This window comes from Scleropages formosus, chromosome 23, assembly GCF_900964775.1.
Source record: "Scleropages formosus chromosome 23, fSclFor1.1, whole genome shotgun sequence".
In the NCBI taxonomy this organism is placed as follows: Eukaryota; Metazoa; Chordata; class Actinopteri; order Osteoglossiformes; family Osteoglossidae; genus Scleropages; species Scleropages formosus.
Window position 1 is genome coordinate 6070377 of NC_041828.1, and position 24108 is coordinate 6094484.

Genomic DNA, 24108 nt, shown 5'->3' on the forward strand with positions numbered 1-24108 from the left:
CAACACATAGGCACATTTAAACTTACTTGTCAATCTACATCTGCAGCCCTGTGTTGCAGAATCTTCCCTAGAATGCACTGCAATCAGTGTTCACCTGGAGCAGGAGCACTGAGGATGCACTGGAATCAGTGTGCAGGAGAACTGTGGATGCAGTGGCATCACATGATCACTCTGCAGGAGAACTGAGGGTGTGCTGGAATCACAGAGTTCACCCTGCAGGAGCATTGATGATGAACACTGGAATAACAGTGTTCACTCGGCAGGTGCACTGAGGATGCATTGGAATCACAGTGTGCAGGAGAACTGAGGATGCACTGGAATCACAGCGTGCAGAAGAAATGAGGATGCACTGGATCAGTGTTCACGTGCAGGAGAACTGAGGATGCACTGGAATCACAGTGTGCAGGAGAACTGAGGATGCACTGGAATCACAGTGTGCAGGAGAACTGAGGATGCACTGGATCAGTGTTCACATGCAGGAGAACTGAGGATGCACTGGAATCACAGTGTTCCTCCCCCATCCATCCGGCTGTCTCTTTAAGGCTCCGACACCGTGTCTCTGACTAATTCACTGCTCCCTCAGTGCGGACGAACCCGTGTGAAACCGATCTGCGCTCCTCCTGCGCTCTGTGTGGACGCCGCTTCTGCGCTCCTCACCTCTCCGCTCCGCTCTCGCGCACATGGAGACACCTTCAGCGAGGAGATAACGCCGTGATCGCGAGCGGGCATTTAACGGCACTCGTTTCCAATGACACATAAATAACAGTGGAGTTATGATCTGAAAGGTCGTGGGGGGGAAGAGCCGGCAGATGCTAATATAAGGAGAAGGAGCGGCGGAGCAGCGCAGAGCGAGGAGCGACGACATCGCGGCGATACGACTCGAGGGAAGCGGCTCGCAAAGCGGAACAGCGGTCAGAATCGGGACGGTGAGCGCGCGAGCGGGCAGCGCAGGCTGAACAAAGAGAGCCGATGTCGTCCGAGAAGCACGGTAAGGTCTCTCTAGGTTCCCTCGCTAATTCATCGTTGTCCGTTGATCCCTTTCATTTTCTTGCAATCTTTTCGGTCATCACTCCTGTGTACGCGCGCGCGCGCGCCAGAGTGTTAAGCAGCGTCACCGATGCTGCTCCAATGCGACGCAGCATCCCTCCTCAGCATCATCCCTCCTCAGCATCATCCCCCCTCAGCACCCCCCCCATCTCCCATTTTGCGGTTTCCCCACATCTGCGCGTGTCCGCGTCCAGTCCGCTTTCTTGTGCTCTTTAATATCTCTCTCTACCACTCTTTCTCCCACCCTTGAGCATCCAACCCAGTTCGAACACCATCACCCCCCCCAACCCACACACACACACACACGTCTGTCATGTGTGGGCGCACAGTGTCGGAGTTCAGTGGCAAATGTTATTTTCAATGTGTCATTCTTGTCTCCCCCCCCTCCCCCCATGCACCCCTTGTTCCTAAGGAGGGTACCCAGGTAAGCTGCCGCGCTGATGCATTCCCCACAACCCCAGCATCAATGGTGATCGAACACTGCACACACAGCTCATGTGATCATGAATAAATGGAGCAGCAGACGCTTTAATAACCTACATAGCAGAGCGGCGTGAACAAGGCGGAAATGCGGGCTCTCGCGTCCATCCGACGCTCATCCCTTTTTGTGGCGATCGTATGGATTCAGCAGGGCCTCTTCTGGGGCTGAACCTGCCAGGGCAGTTCCTTAACCGCCGGGCTGTGCACCACGACCCCAGGTGCAGCACCCTTGACGTGCAGGATGCTCTCCAGACAAAATAAGCGTAGGAAAGAAACCGTCCAGATTTGCTCTGTTTCCCGTCTGTCTCTCTGTCCCTCCCCCGAGTTCAGCTTTACATCACTTAATGGCCCACGATGCCAACACTCAACGTTGTCCTGCGGCGTGAACAAAAAAAGCAAATGTGAGACGAAGGGTCCCGGCGCAGGACGTCTCGCCGCACGGATTCATCTGCGTGATCGAAAGGGGGGAGGAAAGTAAATGAAAATGCGAAGATCGTTAGAATAATTAGCGCAAAGCCTGATCACCTGCTGCCCCTCAGGGGTTGACAGCTGCTTGTAGCACGTATCCCGCCTCCTTCTTCGAGCGGAGGGTCGCCCCCGCTTGTGTGACACGTCACGGAGCCTTTCCCTCGCACCTTTCACCCTGGCTCTGCGGCCTTCGACCTCGGCACCGCGCTCCTCCGGCACCGTTCCCCGACTACTGTGTCGATGGTACTGCCCTGGTGGAGTCAGAGGTTATATAACGTGTCCCCAAGCGCCGCTCATCTCTGCTCGCGTCTTCATCATCTGTGGGTGATCATGCCCTCGGCAGACGGCGTGTTCGTGCAGTATTAACCCATTCGATCCTGCAGTTTTACCCTGTTATCATTACGACCAGCATCTTCTACGATTACTGTAGTATTTAGTCGAAGTGTGTACATATTGCACTGGTCTTTCTCACTCTCTCTCTCTGCATGCAACGTTAATGTACCGCGGTGTTCGGGCAGGTGTCATGACCGTAGTGGATCATCGGCGTACCGTACCTGTGCGGTACCCCCCCCCCGTCACTGATTTGCATAACCCTCTCCCTCTGCCCGACCCTCCCAGGTGTGGAAGAGGCGGCGCGCCAGCCCATCGCTCAGCCCATGGCTCAGATCTTGCCCCCACCCTATCACCCTTCCCAAGAGCCCGTGATGCCACCCCACCCCCCTCCACCTGCCTGCGGCCCGCAGCCCAACTACCCGCCGCCACCTCCGCCCCCTGGCTCAGAGGGTTACATGCAGGAGACTCAGTTCCACTGCGGGACCCTGCCAGCCCCGGCCCCAGGGGCCCCGCAGGGATACACGGTGCAGACACAGGGGCCTGGAGGGACAGTACCCCAACCCCCAGCGGGGTACCTACATCCTGGGTACCCGCTACAGCTGCAGCCCTGCACTGCCTATCTGCCGGTGTATCCCATTGGAGCATCAGTGAGTGGCATCGACCCGTTCCATTGTTATCGCTACTTTTAAACAGCATTATTTCATCAAGACGATTTTTTTTTAACTTAATTTAGGATACCGATACAGGTAGCCGCTAGTCTTGTGAGACCTCTTATTTCTATGTGATGTATAGCATCGGGTCTCGGGTTAATATGCACTCCTATTCTTAAAGGCCAAACTGATCTTCTGTCCAGCAGAAAACTGTTCTGTTTAGCCCCTGCATCAAAACGCTCTCGCGTTTACGGCGACGGCGTTTGTCTTAAACGCATTTCGTTCCGGTGCTGTTTGCAGGAGCGATTTATTTGCATTCGTGAAAATGTAAATGTGTTCTCGATTTTTCCACGTGGTTGAATAATGCTAGCCAGAATGAAGAGGGACACGAGGAGGACTGAGAGGACTGGAGACACCAGACCAGGAGGAGCGACCGTGCTTTCTTCAGCCTGTGCAGTGTGTGCGTGTGTGTGTGCGTGTGCGCGTGTGAGAGAATTCTTTTTTCCTTTTCTTGTGCATGATGGGGGACCCCCGATACACCCCGAGATCGCAGGTAGGCCACCAGTCATCGTATGCTGTCCCACCCACAGGGGCAGACCTACCTGCAGGGGAATGCAGCTCCCCCAGGTGTTGCCCCAGGGCAGGTGGCAATGCAGATGCCCCCAGGGGTTGCCCTGATGGAGCCCCGCCGACCCCCTCATGACTACCTGCCCATCGCCGTCCTCACCACGGTCTGCTGCTTCTGGCCCACGGGGATCATTGCCATCATCAAAGCAGTGCAGGTGGGTGTGATCCCGCCCGGGTCCTGCCCGCCCCTTCCGGACCTTTCCGGCCCCTTCCGGCCATCACCCGCGACCCTTTGTCTGGCCTGTCCCGTGTGAGCCCGTGTATTTCTCTCACCCCAATCCCCGGCTCCCGCCTCCTCAGGTGCGCATGGCCGTGGCCCGAGGTGACATGGTGTCGGCGGAGATCGCCTCGCGGGAGGCCAGAAACTTTTCCTTCATCAGCCTCGCGGTGGGCATCGCCTCCATGGTCCTGTGCACCATCCTGACCGTGGTGGTCATCATCGCCTCCCAGCACAACGACGACGACTGGGAGCCTTAAGCACAAGGAGGGCGCCGGACGGAGTGGGTGGAGCCGTGAAACATACTGCGCAGTGGACCAGCCAATCACGTACCGAGATGCTAATTAAGACGCACGCTCATTAGCGGACACCCTTTCTGTCCCCGAGTTTCACCCCCTCCCTCAGCTGTGGGACCACTCTTCCCTAACCCCCCCATCCGAGGTCTACGCTCTAAGCATTTCCATGTTTGCCAAATGTATCATAATGCATAACTTACCTACAGAGCAGTATCATATTTATGTTATATATGAAATTATTGCAAGCTAGAAACCCGTACGATGTGTTTTTTCTGTTAATGTTAATTTATTAGCCGTATTGCTGTCATTGATCGTACTTGTGTTTATTTACTTTGGAAATACGTGCCATGTACCTTTTCATATATTCGGGTTACCTTAGAGTAATTATGGTTCTCATATGACATTTTGACTATAAATACGTATTTATTGATCTCTAATGACGTTTCATGAAATACATAGTAGGTAAGTGAAATGGACAGAAGTGGGAGAGGACCACATGTAGATGCAGAGATGGGGGGAAGAAAAATGTCGAGAGAGCTGATGTGGCGTCGACGTGCGGGTGCGAGAAGCGGCCGGCGGACGGGTCGCTCTCTCTGGCGCGTCGCCCGCAGGATCCGCGTCCCCGCCGAGTCGCTACGAGGAACGCGTCCGTGTCAGCGCGCGTCTAGCGAAGCGCCGCATTAACGGCTCGCGCCCGCCAGCCTTGGAGGCGTTGGGCCTCGGGGTCTCGAACCCTTACGGCCCTCGTTGTAGAAGCTGGGTGGTTTAGCGGGAGAACCAAGCAACCGGGCACATGTCAGTGCTGCTCAACCAACCACGAAATTCACGCGGCACACACGCTGACTTTGGCTCACACACACCTCGCCAGATGCGCGTGCGTCAGCGTCGGGCCCCCCGGTTAGACCACGGCGCTCTAAGAATAAATCCACAAGCGCTTTCGCTCCGACTGCGCAATTTTTCGCATCGAGAAAGGTTTCGGCCTCGGCGGGTCGTTACTCGCGCCGAACGATAATTTCCAGCCCGTCCGTTTGTTGCACGGCCTTCTGGGAGTTCGTTTTTAACCCTTTATGAACGGGGTCAAATTCATTCCTGTTCCGTTTGGGCTCCGCTCACTGCTGTCGTCCTCGGGGGCAAAGAGCGGCCTGTTTCGGGGCAGCGACTCCGAACGGATGAACGATGGAGCAACCAAAGGAAACGTTAAACAAAAATCCTTCCCTTCATTAGTGTTTCCAGCCCTCCGATGCCCTGGGTTCCACGTTCCGTTCGTCCTCCACTCTTTACTGTTGTTTGTCACTCTCCTCCTTTTTATCTCTATTGTTACAAGTGGCTCTCGCAAAACGGTAAGATTTTAATTGATGCTATTTAAAAAAAAAAAAAAAAAAAAACATTAGGAATCTACTGCAAAAGCTTAAGCGTGTGGGAAAAAATGTGAATAACTGCAGTATGATAATTTCATGACTTGCGTGACATTTTGTTTACGTTATCGTTATTACTGCCGTTATTATTGCTTTTATGACTATTATTCAGTGGAATCACTCTGATTTAATGGGCGATATTGAGACAGGTGACAGCTTTAATTTTCCATGTGTTTGAATGAATACGATCAGGATATGAACTCTGTGTGCGTCGGGCCGTTCTTGAGCAGACACACACACACACACACACACACGTGGCCCTTGATGGTGTCGGTAGAATAAGAGCCCGACGAAACCACCACCGTTGCATACGGCGCTCAGCGAGACTTCGTTGCACGCGGCTCGTTCTCCGATCGAACGCCCCCCGCGTCGTGGCTCCTAGGGACACGAGTTTGCCTGTGCATTTTTCTTTCCTTTTCTTCTTTTTTTACGTTTATTATGTTACTTGATGTAACTGATGCATTTGCTGTGAATGGATTCAAGCAGTCCGAGTTGAATAAAAAGAAAAAAAAGTGGGTTGTGCAGGAGCCTTCGCTGCTCTCTTCGGCCATTCCCCTGCCTCCCCGCTGCTATTTATAGTTGCCCCGCTTTCCTCCCTCCCTCCATCGCTGTTACATTAACAGTCTTACAGATGATGTCATACAGTTAACTGCACAAATCAGTGCTCTTCCATTCCCAGCTCATTTTCCCCCGTTCATCAGTCCGTATCTGCTTGTCTTCATTCCTCCTAATTCCTCCTGCCCTTCATCATCGTCGCCTTCCGATTGACACCACTTCAGTTTCTCGCCAGCGCTTCCTTTTCCGCAGAGCGCGCGAGCCCATCCCTCGGCCGACTGGGGCGCCCGCCTCCAGAGGCCGGCGGGCAGAGCGTCCGCGCGCGCATCAAGTCGTTGCTGGAGCGCGTCGACGGCGAAACGCAAGGACGGGAACGGCGCTCTGACCGAGTGTTCGGCGAGTGCCGTTGACGGAGGACAGGGAACAGACTGTGCTGCTGGGATCCCAGATGGTCATTTAGTCTCCCAGAGAGACTCAGCACCTCTAATCGTTTAACTCTCGACGCCCACGGCGCGGCGCCATCTGCAGCCACGTGTCCTCACCTCTGCGCCCATCCGTCTCGCCCCTCTGTCTCTGCGTGCGCAGGCTCTCCCGGGCGGGTCGATTTGTTCCACTTGTCAACCAGAGCAGCCGCACATCCGCGCTCGGCCACCACGTGCGGCGTCGTTACGAACGGGGCGTGATCAGCGCTGCGCTTTAAACTCATTACCGGACTCATATCAATACGTTCGTATGTGACAGGCCTATTTCTCACTTCTTCTTATGAGGGCTTTTATTAAATACATATTGATATTTACATTTATCTGACACTTTTCTCCGAAGCAACTTCCAGTTATTTACCCATTTATACAGTAAGGTAATTTAGGGTAGGGGGGTGCGGCGGCACAGCGGATTTGACCGGGTCCTGCTCTCCGGTGGGTCTGGGGTTCGAGTCCCACTTGGGGTGCCCTGCGATGGACTGGTGTCCCGTCCTGGATGTGTCCCCTCCCCCTCTGGCCTTGCGCCCTGTGTTGCCGGGGTTGGCTCCGGTCCACCGCGACCCCCCCACTTGGGACAAGTGGCTTCGGACAATGCGCGTATGGGTGATTTAGGGTAAGTACCTCGCTCAACAGTACAACAGCTGGAGGTGGGATCCAAACCTGTGGCCTTTGGGTCCAAAGACAGCAGCTGCAACCGCTACACTGCCAGCTGTCCCCATACATATTGTGGTGCACAGTGCTGTAGGTTTGGATGGAGCAAAGAAGGACATGGAGGCAGCGTTCATAACAAACAATTTATTCAAACACCAGCACAAGGGAAATGATGCTCTCGGTCTAAGGACCCCATTTCCTCCAGGACCTGTGCTTACAGCCAGTCTGCCTAGCACTCCTAGGTTCTCTTTTAACACATCGGCAGACACAGTCAACCCACCATTTCCCCCCGAAGTGCCCCCAGCGGTTACCAACATTATTTACAGATTTCCCATAATGCAACTATTTACATCAAGCACACACTCCCTCCTAAAACAGTAACGGGGTGTCGTTACAATACATACAGTATATATGATTCCACTGTAAATATAAATTATCGATACATATAATTACATAATAACCCTCGCTACATTTTAATTCTGACAGCGCAAATTCAAACAAAAGACTTTCTCCTGCATATGACAAACATCTTCTTGGCACAGCGGCAGACATCCTCCAGGCGCTTCCCAAACGTGCTGACGAAAGCAGCGCTACCCTTGTCGCTGCTCTGCTCGTTGATTGAAATTATCATCATCGCCCATATAATTTCCTACCGGGCGACTGAGAACACACGCCTGCCCGCTTTGCTGGTGTCGACGGGTACGGCTGCGGTGCCCCGACGCCGCTCCGCTCTACGTGAGGACTTTGGCACGGACGTGCTGACAGAGACACTGGGAGGCCCCGATGCAGTGAGCTCCCGCGGGGGCGGAGCGGCTCGGGGACGAGCCGGGGAGCCTGTTGGACGCCAGCAGCTTCACGTAGGCCGCGCTGTAGGTGAGCAGGAGACGGTAGGCAATCGCCTGCAAAAAGCAGCCGTGGATCAATAAAAAGCCTCTGCATCTTCCGGCATATGATGTCGCAGAGAGAAACAAACAGACACAGAGCTTCTTCATATAGCAGCAAAGCGAGAGCAGCTCGACGGCGGGACACCTGGGCTGGGAGCCGACAGTCCGGCACCAGGCTGTAGTCCTTCGTCACTTTCGTCTCGTCCCTCCGGCTGCTTGGGGTGGCGCGCGCCCTCGCCTCCCGGTCCACCAGCAGGGGGCGCTCTTCCTCGGCCGGGTCCTCACCGTGAGGACCCTCCTCGAGGTCGGGGGCAGGGGCCTCAGCAATGAGGAGGAGATGAGACATGTTCTTCTGAAGCTTCCGCTGGAAAGGATTATGGGAGTGTTTATGGCGGGGAGACAGGGACACTGAAGACGCATTGGAGGCCTGAATGTAGGACAGCTGGTAGAGTACATTTACATTTCTTTGCTTAGCTGATGCTTTTCTCCAAAGTGACTTGCAGTGTTGAGGTTACAGTTATTTACCCATTTATACAGCAGGGTAATTTTGCTGGAGCAATTTAGGGTAAGTACCTCACTCGAGGGTACTGCAGCTAGAGGTGAGACTCAAGCTTGCAGCCTTTGGGTCCAAAGCAGCAGCTCTAACCACCACGAGTAGTGGTCAGTGCTACTGCCTTTGCACCCAAAGGTCACAGGTTCAAGGCCCATCTCTGGCTATACACACATACACACACCATCTGAACCGCTTGTCCCATACAGGGTTGCGGGGAGCCAGAGCCTAACCCAACAACACAGGGCACAAGGCTGGAGGGGACACACCCAGGACAGGACGCCAGTCCATCACAAGGCACCCCAAGAAGGACTCGAACCCCAGACCCACCGGAAAGCAGGACCCAGTCCAACCCAATGCGCCACCACGCCCCCCTCACCTCTGGCTATACTTACCCTGAATTGCTCCAGTAAAAATGGCCCAGCTGTTGGACCATGGGTAAATAACTGTAAGTACCTTAACTAGCGGAGAAAAGTGTGAGCTAGATGGATTAATGTAAATGAAACCAAACGGAACAGTCCGATCTCGTCCGAAACAATCATTTACTCCTTGAAAGTGCAGCTCGACAAGAACCGCATCCCTCTCTTCCTGACGCAGGTCTCCCTCTATGCATAATTGTTATTATTTATTAACGAAATCACTCTCGGTCCTGCTCTCGTTACGCGCTGCCGTTTATCCTGCGTCATCGCTGACGCTCGGAGCGGGTCGGGTAAGGCTCGGCGGGAGATGACTCGCACCGCGTACCCGCACTTCATCTCGGCAGCGCGAGCTCATCTCCTCCAGGGCGTCGGTCAGGGAGCCGAGGCAGGGCGACAGGTCCCAGTGAACGGCGAACAGCTGAGTCCAGGGTGAGGGCAGCTAAGGGCACGCATCTCATGGAGCGCACGCGAACAGGTGGGTGAGCAAGGAGGTCGCACCCAAGTCCGAAGGATTTGAGTGGCCTCCTACAGCCCACAGTAAGATCTCTCACACACACACACACACACACACACTCACTCAGGATGATGATTCACAGAGGCCCGGCAGCCGGGAGAGAGAAGTCGACAGATGTACTAAAGCGATGGGAGAAAATCTATACGGCGTCACATGGAATATGCAGATGGTCAGAGAGAGAGGAGAGCGGGGTGGAAGCAGACAGTTTGCAGAGACCAAAGGACCGGGCCGCATCGCAGGATACTTGCTGGACGCCGACGCAGTGATGCGAGCAATCGGCCACGCCGACCAGCACCTCGTGCCTGATGAGCCTCTCGTTGACCTGGACCAGCCTGATGTCCGTGCTGACGTTGATCTGCGGAGAGATCGCACCGATGGGACGTTACCGGCACGGACCCCGCTGTCCCCACCTTGAGCGAGGTATTTAAATTTGCGTCCATTCATTTAGGTGATGCTTTTCTCCAAGGTGACTTACAGTGCTGAGGTTACAATTATTTACCTATTTATACAGCTGGGTAATTTAGGGTAAGTACCTCACTCAAGGGTACTACAGCTGGGGGTGGGATTCAAACCAGCAACCTCTGGGCACAAAGGTAGCAGCGCTAACCAGTACGCTACCAGCTGACCCCATGTGAATTTCGGTGGGAGACGCTGCAAATCCCTTTCCCATCGAAAGGGCTGCCGTGCGAACCGAAGGGACGCTTTTTGAGGACGGCGGGATTTTTGCCTGCTTGCCGCTGTGACGGAGGACGAGGGCGATGGCGGACGTCAGCGCCGCGGACGCCAGGGTCACGGAGAAGCAGAGGAGCCAGAAGTCCGTGAGGCTGAGGTACAGGTGGATCGTGGAGTACACGCCGCACCACAGCACCACGTACACCGCCTGTCGGGGAGCGGCACATGCCACCTTAGAGCCTCCTTCCATCGCTGAGCGTATATTACTGTATATACACACACACGCACACACTCACTCACTCAGCTGGGAGAGCGGCATCTGTGCCGTGTACCTGTTCTTCCTGCCACCCTGGGCCTATCTATTGCGCAAGAACACGGTACACGGGAGGCTGAGCGGCAGGGAAGGTGTGACCTTTCTCACCATGGCCATGATGAAATGTGACAGGGAGGAGCTGAATAAAAGGTATCTGCGAACGGACGGGAGGCCAAGCGCCGCCTGCAGAGGGATTTCAAAGTCTGAGACTGGGATCTGCAATGAAATAGAACCGGAAAAAAAAAAAAAACCACAAACACCAGTGTCACCATGGTAACAAACAAACAAACAAATCCCATGAAGGTGGTTATGTGTGAAACTGCTCTATGGTCACGAGGCTCCGGTTGGTTTCGGTTTGGGCGCCAGGCTGTGAACCCGAGGGCCACCGATTCGAGTGCAGACCTGGGGGAAGGAGAACAAAAACCAGGAAGCGCAGAAGGAGCTGGATATTCAAGTGCGCTGCTATTGTCTGGGCGACAGCGTCTGCTCGCCAAAGATCCGTTGCTGCGACCGTCCCTGAACAACATCCCTCCGGGAGGGGACGCCAATCCGCCGCAAGGCATCCCAAGCGGGACTCGAACCCCAGACCTACCAGCGAGCAGGACCTGGTCAAACCTGCTGTGCCACTGCACCCCCCCTCACTTTAACATGAAAAGGAGGCAAAAAAAGACCGGTTTGCGACCTTGGCTTAGACTTCAGAAAATTCCGGAAATCCGGTTCCGCAAATTCCGCGTCACAAGAAAGACCGCGGCGCTCAAGCGGGTGACGGTGAAATGCAGATGCGAGAAACGGAGTCGCGCGGGCAGGTGGGACGGGGACCCGATGCCGACGCGGAACTCCGGCTCACCTGGAAGCCACGGCTCTCCAGCTGCGCCCGGCCGATCGCCAGGTCAAACGACGGGCTGAACACGGAGGAACTGGACAGTGCCAGCACACACCGACCTGCGAGAGGCGTGGAAAGTCAGTGCATCAGCTCGCATCCCAAAGAGAGAGAGGGATGCACGTACGGTGGTGCTTGAAAGTATGTGAACCCTAGAGATGGTCATTATCCTTGCAGAAAATATTAAAATAGTTCTAAAATGAATAAACGGCTGTGATTTACATACCTGATTCTACTTACCCGCTTGGTTGAGAACCAGTACTACATGGGTTCACTTATTTTCCCACCTGCACTTCTACCGCGTTTCTGCTACACGCGCGATTTCCTCTAAAGCACCATACGGGATTGGTCCTTACACACCTACTGTGTCGCGTGAGAAACACTGTGCCTCATCCAATAACCGTTCCGTGGTAAAACTAAGGGACGCAAGGGGTTCACATACTTTCGAGCGGCACTGTGACCATCATCACTTTAGGCGACGTTGCAGACGGCTTCTTTCTTTTCTTTTTAATTTACTTTGAGATTTTCCAGGGGGGTAAAACCTACGCATCATCCAATACAGAAGACACACACACACACACACACACAGTGTGCGGAACGATTACCGTTCGGCTGTCGATAAATTCCACTTCCTTCCAGCTGGATACTTGACTGCCCCGAATGGACGTCGATGTCTATGATATCGTACTCATTTCCACCGCCGGAATACACACCCCCGTCCTCCATCGCGCCGAAGGTCTGGGACTCTTACAAAGATCCTGGATGAAAAAAGAAAAGGATTCTTCGTGTGGGATTTCCCGTACCGTCGCACAGCTCTGCACGGCCCATCGCGTCGCGGCCCTGCATTATTCACGCAAGCGGAACGGGGAAAGAAGGGAACGATGTCGGGCTGCCGCGCTGGAAAAGGAGACATTATTCATGTTGTACGAGCGGTGCAAAGCATCGTGTCATTGCGCGTTACGCTTTACGCGAGAAGAGCAGAAACGGCTTTACCGCGGTACCGGCTCCAGCGGCAGAAGGCCCGTCTCAGCCGGCGCGGAAGGCGTGCGAGAGCCGGGGTGTAAGGGACGAGCGACAAACCACCGGCCGCGTGTCTGATCGGCCGCTCGCTATTTTCATCCCTTCCAGACACGGCTTCAGGAGGCAGCAGTAATAACATCCCTGGAGCCAAACTGTGACTCAGCACAATTTAAAGGTCCAGGAGTCTCATAATCGCTCATTGCGTGGCCGTGTAAGTGTGTTTTTCGGAGAGTGTAACGGGCGGCGGTGTCATGCAAGCCGCGGTCCATTTACGCCGGAGCCCGAGAACACGGAACCTCTCTGCTACCCACCGCCCAGAAAACCCGAGTTTCAGCGGGATGTCGGCGCTGCTCTGGGTCACTGACACAGGAAGGAAGTGCCGTGTGGCCTATTTACTGCCCTACATGCGGCTTAGATGGTCTTCTTTTCAACTGCGTTTCTTTCCTGTGCACGGGAGGCAGCCTCCCCAGCTGTCACTGCGTTCGCCTGTGTGAACTGACACCAAGCAGCAGCCGTAACCTGGATATTCCGTTGTATTAATGGGATCTTCTCAAAAGTAAAACGAGCTGTCCGTCATCAGTGTCCAGGGCGGGGTCGGGGTGGTTTGGAGCCTCTACTGCAAACGCAGTACGTGAGGAATCACACACGCAGTAATTTAGAGTCACCGGTTCACCTGGAACACAGGTCTTTGGAGTGTGGGAGGCAACCAGAGCACCCGGAGGAAACCCACACAAATCTGTTCCACGCGCTTCCTCATACTGGGGAGACTCAGTGCTGAAGCCCCACACAGCTTTGAGATATTTCATTTGCGCAAAGTTTCTCTCCAGACATTTACATTTATTTACTTAGCAGACGGTTTTCTCCAAAGCAATGTCTAATGAACTCTATGTAGTGTTATCAGCCCACACACCTTATTCACCATGGTGACTTACACTGCTAGATACACTACTTACACTAGGTCACTCATCTATAGATCAGTAGAACACGCTCCCACTCTCCGGGGGAACCTGAGCAGCATGTCTTTGTAGTGTGGGAGGAAACCAGAGCGCCCAGAAGGCTTACACCACTAGATACACCACTAACACTGGGTCACTCATCCATACATCAGTAGAACACACTCTCACTCTCTGGGGGAACCTGAGCAGCATGCCTTTGGACTGTGGGAGGAAACCAGAGCACCCCCAAGAACATGCAAACTCCACACAGACTGAGTGGGGATTGAACCCACGTCCTCTTGCACCACCCAGGCGCTGTGAGTCAGCAGCACTCCTCACTGTACCATCATTCTACCACATTACTGTCAGGCAGCTGCTCGGTCCTCTTCAGCACAGAAATGTGCTCCTAGCTTACACCGACAAACACCCTTGGCTCTACTTATAAGTCACTTTCCGGGAACATCCTGCTGAAACCCAGTGAAACCATGTAAACCCTGCTCTCTCACCAGTTCACTAGCAGAAAGTTACAAGGATGGTTAACGTGCACTTTCTGCAGTCCCGTACAGCGTGGTGCTACATGGCACAAAACAGCGATATGCGCAAAACGCAAAACCACAGAGGGCCATAAAAAGCAATGAAGCGAATAAAATAGGAAAATCTACATGTAGCTGATAGTTTCCTCCAAAGCAACTTACAACCGTTTATACAACTGGGTAATTTTACCGGAAAAATTTAGGATGACTACCTTGCCTATGGGTAATACAGCTGGAGGTGGGATTTGAACTCACAACCTTTGCAAACAAAGCCAGCAGCTCTAATCACTACACTACTAGTCGTCCCCAATAAGCCCAACATACATAACAGAGTAACTAATAAAAAGTGACGACACTCCATCAGTATTCATTTTCCAAAGGATTTGCTGCTTTTCTGTTTTAAACGCAGTAGGAAAAGTGTTCCGCGAGCAAGAGGGACACGGTGTCTCTATCCCAGCCTCTCAGTGACACTGTAGACGTGTGAAAATCCTGCTGCCGAGTCACATGCTACCTCCGTTTAACACCTCCGTTTAGCTGGGTGCGAATGCGTTTGGGTGTGTTTACCCATCAGCAGGACAGCGACTATTTGTGTTGTTGTACGGCACGTGGGGCGGGGGGGCACGAAACGGACGCTGCTCTGCTGTCATGAAAAATAATTTTCAAAAAATTTCACTAACCGTGTCCAATGTGGTGTGAGTGTGACAGGTTTGCGCTTAAGGGGGCGTAAAAGCAGGAGGTTAAAGGGCGAGTAGCGCTGCTGTCTCACATTGGCTGGGTGGTGCGAGAGGACGTGGGTTCGATCCCCGATCGGTCTGTGTGGAGTTTGCGTGTTCTTGGGGTGCTCTGGTTTCCTCCCACACTCCAAAGACATGCTGTTCAGGTTCCGCCATAGTGTGTGAGTGACAGAGAGAGTGTGCTCCACTGATGTATGGATGAGTGACCCAGTCTAAGTTAGTGTATCTAGCAGTGTAAGTCTTCTGAGTGCTCTGGTTTCCTCCCACACTCCAAAGACATTCTGTTCAGGTTCCCCAATCGTGTGTGAGTGACAGAGAGAGAGAGTGTGGAAGCAAACTGGAGGTAAATCTGAGATGCTGGAGATGATCAGCCAGAGAGAATTCTTAGTGTCCGGCTGGAAAGCCATGAAAAAGTCCGCGATGACCCCCCCCCCCCCCCCCCCCCCCCCCGGGAGCTCTACATCTATGGCTGTTAGACTTTGATCAAACTGGCATTCCATTTCCAGCCGCCTCTTTCTCTTTCCCAGGCTCGTGACTTGGATCAGCTGGGGCCGCATGACCGAAGGAATGCGGCTCGTAGAGCTCGTAACGTGCGGGAGCTCGTCCCACCGCGGACGGAGTCTCTCGGGACCATCTCTGCCACAGCGCGTGTCTCTGCTAGCGCCGAAGTCTAGAGCGAGATCCTCACACGACGTGAAGGAATGAGCGGCGGTGCACGACTTTTTCTGCTTAGGGCGGTAACCGTGGCGATGTAGCAGAAGCAGAATTGCACAATCAGACATCACACACCCTAAACGCTGGGTGTATTCCTGAAAAAGACACACACACACACACACACACACTACCCAGCAGCTCTCCTGACACTTACCTGCTGTGGGCAGACGGATCCTCGGCGAGCTCCCGTGGGCCCTGCGCTCTGAACGGTGTTGGCCGTGGTCTGGGGCTGGTCCAACGTTCCAGCAGAAAGAAGAAGACAGACCTCCCCAGTATAAGGCGAGCACACACACACACACACACACACACACACACACACACACGAGTCTCAGCTGTGCAAAACCTCTGAGCGGAGCTCTCTCTCTTTTTCATTTTCAGTTCGGTCAGCTATGCTGCGCCCCAAAGTATTCCATTTTTTTTTTACGATAATAGAAATCATAAATCATAAATCCATTTAATGGAAAGAACGTGACCGAGAAATACATCACTTCACGTGCCATTATGGATGAGATTTAAAAAAATATAAAAACACAGCCTAAATGTGGCACATCACCAAGAAAAAATGAGCCACCAGTTAAGAGGCACAAACTGGAGTGAAAACAAAGTAAAGTGTCCCAAGCACTCAAAACCTGGCCTTAAATGGGTTGAAGGTTTGCGTTTACCGCGGTAAAACGGCGATATCACCTGAGTCATGAACACCTGCATCCTGATGTTGTTTCAGTTCAGCATCATAAATTTGAAAACACTACCAGTATGAAGATTGCATGCAGTTGTACCTGTTATGACCTGTTATTGCCTGTCATACACTTGTAAAGTTATCCTCGGGATTACGGTAGAGCACAGATAGGATGAAATTATCTTTATATTCATCTGTAAACTATGCACCTCATATAAAAGTGGACTATGGCCGCAATATACAGCGAAACAGCATCACACGGCCTCTTAATGGTGTGTCATGCAGGCAAGGGGAGGCATGGTGGCAGAGCCAGTAGCGCTGCTGTCTCAGCGCCTGGGTGGTGTGAGAGGATGTGGGTTTGATTCCTGCTCAGTCTGCGTAGAAATTGCATGTTCACCCTGTGTCTGTGTGGGTTTCCTCTGGGTGCTCTGGTTTCCTCCCACACTCCAAAGGCAGGTCCAGGTTCACCCACAGTGCGTGATAGAGAGAGTGTGTTCCACTGATGTATGGATGAGTGACCCAGTGTAAGAAGTGTATCTAGCAGTGTAAGTCTTCCGGGTGCTCTGGTTTCCTCCCACACTCCAAAGAAATGCTGTTCAGGTTCACCCAAAGTGTGAGTGACAGAGAGAGTGTGTTCCACTGATGTATGGATGAGTGACCCAGTGTAAGCAGTGTATCTAGCAATGTAAGTCACCGCGGTGAATAAGGTGTGTGGGGGATAACACTACATAGAGTTCATTGGAAGTTGCTTTGGAGAAAAGCATCTGTTAATACAGTAATAGTTTGGGGGGCCTGTTTTTAAATGTCTTACAAAGTCTACAAAAAAGAGGAGAAAATTCTCCCAATCATATCAGCACATTAAAATTACATTTATTTATTTAGCGGATGCTTTTTTTCCAAAGCGAATTACACTGTTCATCTGCCCACAATGATTTACCCATTTAATACAGCTGATTAATATCATTACATGAGTCAAGACCCTCTCAGAGTAAAAACCCCAACACTATTCCGCAAAAAAAAGTTGTTTTACTAAAAGTGAGTTACTTTATGCATAAAATATGTTAACAGATAATTTAATTTTAAAGAAATACAAAACACAGTCACTGAATGCCTCCAACTTGCAATTTTCTCCCATTTACTGGAAGAGCTTCACATGGTTACAGTGGTTGTACAATAAACTTTATTATACAACCACTTTATTATAAAGTAATTAAAGAACTCCCTGCGTTACCAAGATGAAGATAGATAATTTTTTTACAAGCATATAAGGACAAAAAAATTGGAAACTTACACTTATATTTATTATCATCCCTGTGACTACTGGTCGATTTGGCCTACTTGTCAGTAAACGCCCTTTCAGTTAGACTTAATTTCAGAAGCACATAGATGAATGAAGTGATAAAAATTTCGTTCTTGATTTCTTTTAAAAGCCAAACAAGTGGAAATGCGCAGTGGCGCTAAAGGAGCGCTACAGCCGCTCGGACGCACATCCGTTACTGTTTAGAGCCAAAATGGCGGCCCGCGGTGCTGAGCGACGCTAGTTTCAGGCATGACGTCACATGACTTCCGCGTGTCACGTGATCATCGGCCCCCTAGTCATGTGTTAAAACCGCACATTCGGTGGTGTGGCAGACATTTATACCGGTCGTTCTTGTTTCTTCCCTTTTTCTTCTTTTCTTCTCATTCGGTTTTTGTTTGGATGAATAAGCCTAAGTTCATGAAGCGCGGTGGGAAGATGAGCGTTTCGACCCAGATCTGCGACCTTCCAGTTTCTTGGACTGTCCGTGTCGGGTTGAAGTTGTTTTCGCTGTGGCTGGTTCCCTGTCTGTGTTTCCCCTACGACCAGGTAGAGGAATTCTCCAGAAACGTTTCTTATATTAACTGTACTTAATGATTTTAATATGCTGCATTATTCTTGTCATGGGCACTGATGTGTGCTTCGGAAATGCGATTAAACGTGGCTGTGACTCGTTGGCGATCGCGGCGAAAGTGCTGCTGTCGGAAGCTCAGATAAAAATATTGTATGAATTTAATATTAAAAGTTTTTTTTTCCCGGTGGTGAAAATGTTTGGTTTTAAGTCTCGCTGTTTGTACTGATGCTGCAGGGCCAGCTGCCTGTGTGATATGAGTTGGTCTTTGCGCTCCCTCGGAGTGTTAAACACAAAGTGGTCATGCTCTCTGTTTTCCATATAGTGTTTGATTTTCCCCCCCACAGGCAGCTCTTTAAAGGAGGAATTAACTATTGTATCACTCAAGTGTTCAGTTGCACTTTCAGTTAACTTTCTGTGTCCTGTCTTACATACTATGTAATTATATATTATATATTAGTGGCCTAGTGGTAAGGTTGTCCACTTGGGATCGGATGGTTGTTGGTTCGAATCCCATGCCCGGCTGTAGTACCCCAAATTAATGCAGTGACGATCCCTGTTCTGTAAATCACGGTGAAGGTAGTTCCAGAAGCAACGTAATCTGCTTCTGACACAGGTCCGGGTTAAAAAGAGTAATAAGTGTGTGAATCCGTATCAGAAGCATGGGCAGTGAGTTAATGTCCACTGAGATTAATATCCCTCCTTTTTTTGCCCCCCCCCCCTGCCTCCTAGTGTTTTTCTCATTTCATTGCTCCCCTTTTTGTTTACTGTACCGATAATGTTTATCTGTGGGCAACTAATAACATAATCGGAACAAGTGTGATTCAACAACACCCCCCCCGATGCAGCCTTTAACATTCGGCTGTTCGTTTTTCAGCAGCGCGGGAGCGCTCGTAACGGAAGGTGTGACTCTTTCCTCCTCGTTCTCCCTCCAGATTAGCCCGTTGGTGTACGACGAGCAGCTGCTGTGGGTGGGAGGCAGCGCGGGGGAGGTGAACACCTACAGGATCCCCATCCTCACCTTCACGCCTAAGGGCAGCCTGCTGGCCTTCGCCGAGGCCCGTAAGGGCTCCTCCAACGACGTCGGGGCCAAGTTCATCGCTGTGCGGCGCTCCACGGACAGAGGTGTGTGTGCGTCGATGAAATTCGCAGGCTGAAGGCCGAGGGACGTGCTTCCCGAATCGCTGCCGTTAACGTTATCCGAAGAGCGCTGATCTCCCGCTCCTTGGGCAGGCGCCACCTGGTCCCCCACCTCTTTCGTCGTGGACGACGGCTCCCTGGCGGACGGCCTGAACCTGGGTTCGGTGGTGGTGGACGAGGAGACGGGCTCTCTGCTCCTGCTCTACTCGCTGTGCTTCCACCATTACCGCTGCAGCCCCTCCAGCACCATGCTGGTGGAGAGCGTGGATGACGGGCTCTCCTGGAGTAAACCGCGCAACCTCTCCGTTCAGCTGGGCGTCAAGAGCTTCGCCCCAGGGCCGGGCTACGGAGTTCAGGTGCGTGTGCTTCGAACGGAATGCACCCTGCACATCCCGGTGTGTGTTACTTCTATCTTTTAATACAAGACACTCATAAACTCCAGCTATTCGTCATATGTGGGTGTCTGAAGGGAGTTTATTAATAAGTGGTTGGAAAAGTCATGCATTATGTATTTATACAGCCTTAAAGCCACATGTTCAAAACTGCTTAACATGCAACACGTCTACAGACTTCTTTTTAGTCCCCTTTCCATCTTATTGTTTTCGCTCTGTTTTCTTTCATTTTATTAATCTTTAAAATGACGATATCAAACTTTTTTTTCTTTTAAATTGTAACCCACATATCTTTATTATACAGCACTATAAAAGGAGACTAAGTTCAGGATTGTTGGTATGATTATTGCTGCATATCAGGGACAGTTGGTAGTATAGTGACTAGAGCTACTGCCTTTGGAACCAAAGGCTGTAGGTTCGATTCCCGCCTCCATCTGTAGTACCCTTCAGCAAGGTACTTACCCTAAATTGCTGCAGTAAAATTACCCAGCTGTATAAATGGGTTAGCAATTATAACCTTAACATTGTAAATCATTTTGGAGAAATTCATCAAATGAATGAATGTAAATATTCCTTCAAGGGATGTATATAGATATAATCTGCACTGTTTGCATGTACTACACCTGTGTTCCTGCCGCCCCACAGAAGCGCTACCCCCCGGCAGCGGGCAGGCTGGTAGTCTGTGGCCACGGCACCCTGGAGGGGGACGGCGTGTTCTGCGTGCTGAGCGACGATCACGGGAAGACCTGGCGATACGGCGCGGCCCTGAAGAGCATCCCGTACAACCAGCCCAAACAGGACCTGGACTTCAATCCTGATGAGTGTCAGGTAAGAGATTCACAAGAGTGACCAGGATCGTTATTGGATGGTTTTTTAAAATTATTCTCCGGAGTCCGATTGCTCAAACCCCTTGTCGCTGATTGTTGAGATCCCTCCATTTGTATGCATTGACTCGTTCTTCGCACCTTCTGCTTCCAGCCAGTGGAAATGGAGGACGGCAGCATTGTGATCAACGTGCGCAACAACAACAAGTACCACTGCCACTGCCGCATGGTGGTGCGCAGCTCGGACGGGGGCGAATCCCTGCCCTTGGAGAACTTGGTGTTCGACCAGACGCTGGTGGACCCGGCCGTGGCAGCGGGGGCCCTGCAGAAGGAGGGGGTGATGTACTTCACCAACCCCGCAAACACGCAGCACAGTAAGCGCTCCGAGGGGTGCGTTAAAGGAGAACTCGGTGTCCTACGTCGAGAGGTACGGGTGTGTCGCTGTGTAAATATCCTGGAAACTTCACGAGGACACCTGTTGAACCCTTGAACATAGTTTTCTAAATATGAGTAGTCTTGGCAAATATTTGCTTTCTACATGGGTGTCTTTTGCAGCACAAAACATAATTTGCCCATCGCTGAAATAACAGCACACACACACTAGTGGTATTTCTCTGTCCTTTAACGGACCGGAATCCCACCCAGTGCGTATCCGGTCTTGCACCCTGGGCTTTTGCCATTGGCTCCAGACCATTATGACCCTGTATAGTGTATGAAGTTTTTTTTTTTTAATAATGGGTGGATGGCTGTGTCCATGTCTATAACTGAACCCTTTGATTGGTCCGGTCTTCTCCTTTCCATCTGGTGTGCCTTCAATGTAGCTGTGTGTGCAGCTTCTGCGTGCTCCGTGAATATCGAGCTCGATGCGGCGTGGCAGCTACGCCTCTTTCCCACAACTTTCTTTATGCAGGCGGTGCCTCCTGGAAGCCCAAAAACCGCACAGGTACACAGGGTACCTCCTCACGTGTCGCTGCGCGTTGTTTGCTCTGCTGATGCGTTCAGCCTCCCTGTAAACGCCGACTGTGACGTTTTGGATGGGGAGTAAATCAGGTTTAGAGACGACTGTGGGTATTTGAATCGGGTGCTGCGGTGGCTCCGTGAAATAAAAACGCGCTTTACTGCTCCACCAGCCCCAACCACCACAGTTTAGTTACCTCTTACGTTAATTTTTACACAGCTTAATGTTTAGTGAAGCAATCGGTGTTGTAAAAGTCATGTGGTTGTGTTTTAACCTGCAGTCTTGTGTTCTGAACTGTAATTAACGTTATAAAAAGTTGTCTAATGGTCTACCTGGTGTGCCAGCTTTCCGGGATAGACTCTGGACCACTGTGACCGCAACCCGCACATCCATCAGTGATGATGGATGTAAACGGTTCAGCTGTGGTGCACCTGTCCACAGAGAGTTTTATTTCTGTACCTCTCCTGCTTTTCCAGGGGTCAACCTGACGCTGCGCTGGTCTCTGAGCAACGGCTCGTCGTGGGAAAAGGAGGCCGTGCAGATCTGGGCCGGGCCCAGCGGCTACTCCGCCATGACTGCGCTGAAAGGACAGCACCCGGAGGACAAGAAGTACATCTACGTCATCTACGAAAAGGGCCACAAGAACTACGACGAGACCATCTCCTTCGCGAAGATCCACCTGTTTGGAGGAATCTAGTTTGCGAGCAGCGCCGTTGAGGAGAAAAGAGGAGGCCGGGTGTCCGCGGTCCCAGCCGCGAGGATGGGCGGGGTGTCCGTGTGGCCCCTCGTTGGGATGAAAATGACTTGAAATCTAAGCAGCAGCTGCAGTGCTGCGTCAGGATATTTTGCCAGTATTAAGAGCAATATTCTCTTAGTTGGGTTTCTGGCTGGTTATTAGTACAAACTCGAACTTTTTCAGTGCGAGATGGTGGAAGAAGCCTTGGATTCCCAGCCAAAGTGAGGAGGTTGGAATGGAGGAGAACTGGTGGGAGAATACGGTTCTGTCCGTCACTCGGATCACCCGACTCTAACCCATTTGCTTGTAGCCGTCTATTTTTGCAGTCCTCCAGCCTTTGTTCTCACTTCTGTTTTCGAGGACGTGTGCTGTACTTATTCTTGAAGTTGGCAGTAGCAAAGCATTTTTTTTTTTTTTTTTATAAATCGTAACTAATTTCCTTTTTTTTTTTTTTGAATCGATGGCCAAACGCAGCCTTGGATGTATGTGAAATACACACACGATTTCGCTCTCCGTGTTGCAAATTTACAAGGACAGGGATGTGGCCGTGGCCTTTCGGGCTGCGGTGGTGTGGAGGGGGTAGCGGAAGCAGTTCACCTTTGAGCGTGGCGTCATGCTGCTTGGCCGCGCAAATCGGGGGGGTGGAGGAGCCGCGGTCCGTTGCCTTTCGGTTTCTTCTGGGTTCCTGTCTTGGGACCCGGTCCGTTTTCTCAGATTCTTTTTAATACAGCGAGGGTTTGTTAAATGAAATTGTTGGAGGCATGCATAATTATAGATAACAAACATACTGAACCCACAGTTGTTTCTCAGGAAAAGCAGAGCTCTGGAATCGAGTTGGAAAGCTTCTTGCCCTCGCTCGTTGCAAACGGCAAGGGTGGTTACCGTTCTGCTGCCATCTCCACTCAGGTTTACAGTCTACGTGACTGCGTGCGGACTTGCAAACTCTCACCTTTTTTGAGAGATGTTTAGTAAACAGAACTTGCGCATGTGTTCGCATCATGTGCCAAAACACCTGATTCGCTGTCTGATGCTGAGCACATAAACACTGCTTTGTTTGTCAACACTCTGCTCTTACTTGGCCTTCTCTTTATTGTATGTTCCGATTTGCAACAGGTCATCGCTACCCAGTGCCGGGAGCCAGAATGCTCCGGAATGTGCCGGAGCCTGCCAGGCTGCTCTCCGCGAGCTGCTCTGTTCCCATCCGAACGAGAGGTGTCATATTTCTGACACATACATTACATTGATTCATTTAGCAGAAACTTTTCTCGAGCAACGTACAGCTGGGTAACCAAAATGCATTTTGGAAGCGGAGAGAAATATATACACTGATCATCAAAATTATAATGTACTTTTTGAGTAACCAACTGTTGGTCTTGCGTTTAAGAATGGGACCCACTGTATATTATAAATAGCTGGCCATGTGTGAAATAATTTTTAAAGACTGCCTTTTTTTTTTTCCCCCATTAAGATATTTTGGGGTACATGTAGCAATAACAGCAATAATGTTTATACAAGTTTTGTGCGATTGTTTCCTCAAAGTATGTGGTTTGAATAATTTGTGAAACATTGTTCCCTTTACTGTAAATGATTGTTTTGATGGACCAACTTGATTTATGATTTTACATTTGACTGCATCTTCATAGCCACAGACGAAGAAAATAAAATCTTGCAAAGCAGTTATACAAATTATGGAATCTGACTGTAGATATTTCAGAGTTTTACGTGAGCTTCTGCTCATAATGGTTCTGCAGGTTGAGCAAAGGGAAGGTGGAGGGGTTTAACTTTCAGTTGTTCCAGTTGACTGACAACTGAAGTACTATACATCCTAAAATTCCAATAAAAGTAACATTTGGAAATATATGCTCCGTGGTCACGGGGCCTCCCCTTACAGAAGAATGGACATTGATATACCCTATTATGAGCTGTTAATTTCATACTTTGCAATAATTATTTTAGACTCCATGTAAATAAGAAGTTTAGAAATCTGCATACTGAAAATGATGTAATAAGTTATATTTTTGTCTTTTTTTTTTTTTTTTTTTTTTTTTTTTTTTTTTTTTTTTTTTTTTTTTTTTTTTTTTTTTTTTTTCCCCCCCCAGTTCCAGAATTTGTTTCTTACATGTTTGGA

The 24108-nt window shown here is 51.0% G+C and overlaps 3 protein-coding genes across 6 annotated transcripts; 2 read left to right on the forward strand and 1 right to left on the reverse strand.

Moving 5' to 3' along the window:
* The first annotated feature begins 501 nt into the window (after positions 1–501).
* prrt1 (proline-rich transmembrane protein 1) lies at positions 502–5514 on the forward strand. Of its 2 annotated transcripts, XM_018754377.2 has the most exons (5): positions 502–988; positions 1460–1471; positions 2614–2975; positions 3569–3760; positions 3906–5514. In XM_018754377.2, exons 1-5 carry the CDS (start codon positions 970–972, stop codon positions 4080–4082), a joined length of 762 nt encoding a protein of 253 aa, XP_018609893.1. In that variant the 5' UTR covers positions 502–969; the 3' UTR covers positions 4083–5514. The 2 variants fall into 2 exon arrangements, with proteins under 2 accessions (XP_018609893.1, XP_018609894.1); XM_018754378.2 differs by lacking the exon at positions 1460–1471.
* Positions 5515–7596: 2082 nt separating this feature from the next.
* Positions 7597–17549, reverse strand: tmem268 (transmembrane protein 268). Of its 3 annotated transcripts, none has more exons than XM_029248083.1 (9): positions 17354–17549; positions 12056–12208; positions 11418–11512; positions 10679–10786; positions 10313–10465; positions 9830–9940; positions 9397–9489; positions 8248–8466; positions 7597–8117 (listed from the first exon to the last, which is right to left on the reverse strand). In XM_029248083.1, the coding sequence occupies exons 2-9, from the start codon at positions 12174–12176 to the stop codon at positions 7950–7952; spliced, it is 1068 nt and encodes a 355-aa protein (XP_029103916.1). In that variant the 5' UTR covers positions 12177–12208; positions 17354–17549; the 3' UTR covers positions 7597–7949. The 3 variants fall into 3 exon arrangements, with proteins under 3 accessions (XP_029103916.1, XP_029103915.1, XP_029103917.1); XM_029248082.1 differs by lacking the exon at positions 17354–17549 and adding an exon at positions 15541–15684; XM_029248084.1 differs by lacking the exon at positions 17354–17549 and adding an exon at positions 12444–12767.
* Positions 17550–17678: 129 nt separating this feature from the next.
* On the forward strand, positions 17679–23961 carry neu1 (neuraminidase 1). The gene is made up of 6 exons (XM_018754340.2): positions 17679–17908; positions 18866–19055; positions 19164–19426; positions 20108–20290; positions 20441–20660; positions 21721–23961. The coding sequence occupies exons 1-6, from the start codon at positions 17762–17764 to the stop codon at positions 21939–21941; spliced, it is 1224 nt and encodes a 407-aa protein (XP_018609856.2). The 5' UTR covers positions 17679–17761; the 3' UTR covers positions 21942–23961.
* Positions 23962–24108: the final 147 nt, after the last annotated feature.

Excerpts from the sequence above, each read along its gene's own strand:
- prrt1 (XM_018754377.2), top strand. Across the intron at positions 2,976-3,568 it reads TGTATCCCATTGGAGCATCA|GGGCAGACCTACCTGCAGGG; the intron begins GTGAGTGGCATC and ends TCCCACCCACAG. Across the intron at positions 3,761-3,905 it reads CCATCATCAAAGCAGTGCAG|GTGCGCATGGCCGTGGCCCG; the intron begins GTGGGTGTGATC and ends CCGCCTCCTCAG.
- tmem268 (XM_029248083.1), bottom strand. The coding sequence starts at position 12,176 with ATGGAGGACGGGGGTGTGTATTCCGGCGGTGGAAATGAGTACGATATC. Across the intron at positions 10,787-11,417 it reads TGGAGAGCCGTGGCTTCCAG|ATCCCAGTCTCAGACTTTGA; the intron begins GTGAGCCGGAGT and ends ATTTCATTGCAG. Across the intron at positions 8,118-8,247 it reads ACTGTCGGCTCCCAGCCCAG|GCGATTGCCTACCGTCTCCT; the intron begins GTGTCCCGCCGT and ends TGCTTTTTGCAG.
- neu1 (XM_018754340.2), top strand. The coding sequence starts at position 17,762 with ATGAATAAGCCTAAGTTCATGAAGCGCGGTGGGAAGATGAGCGTTTCG. Across the intron at positions 17,909-18,865 it reads TGTGTTTCCCCTACGACCAG|ATTAGCCCGTTGGTGTACGA; the intron begins GTAGAGGAATTC and ends TTCTCCCTCCAG. Across the intron at positions 19,427-20,107 it reads GGCCGGGCTACGGAGTTCAG|AAGCGCTACCCCCCGGCAGC; the intron begins GTGCGTGTGCTT and ends GCCGCCCCACAG.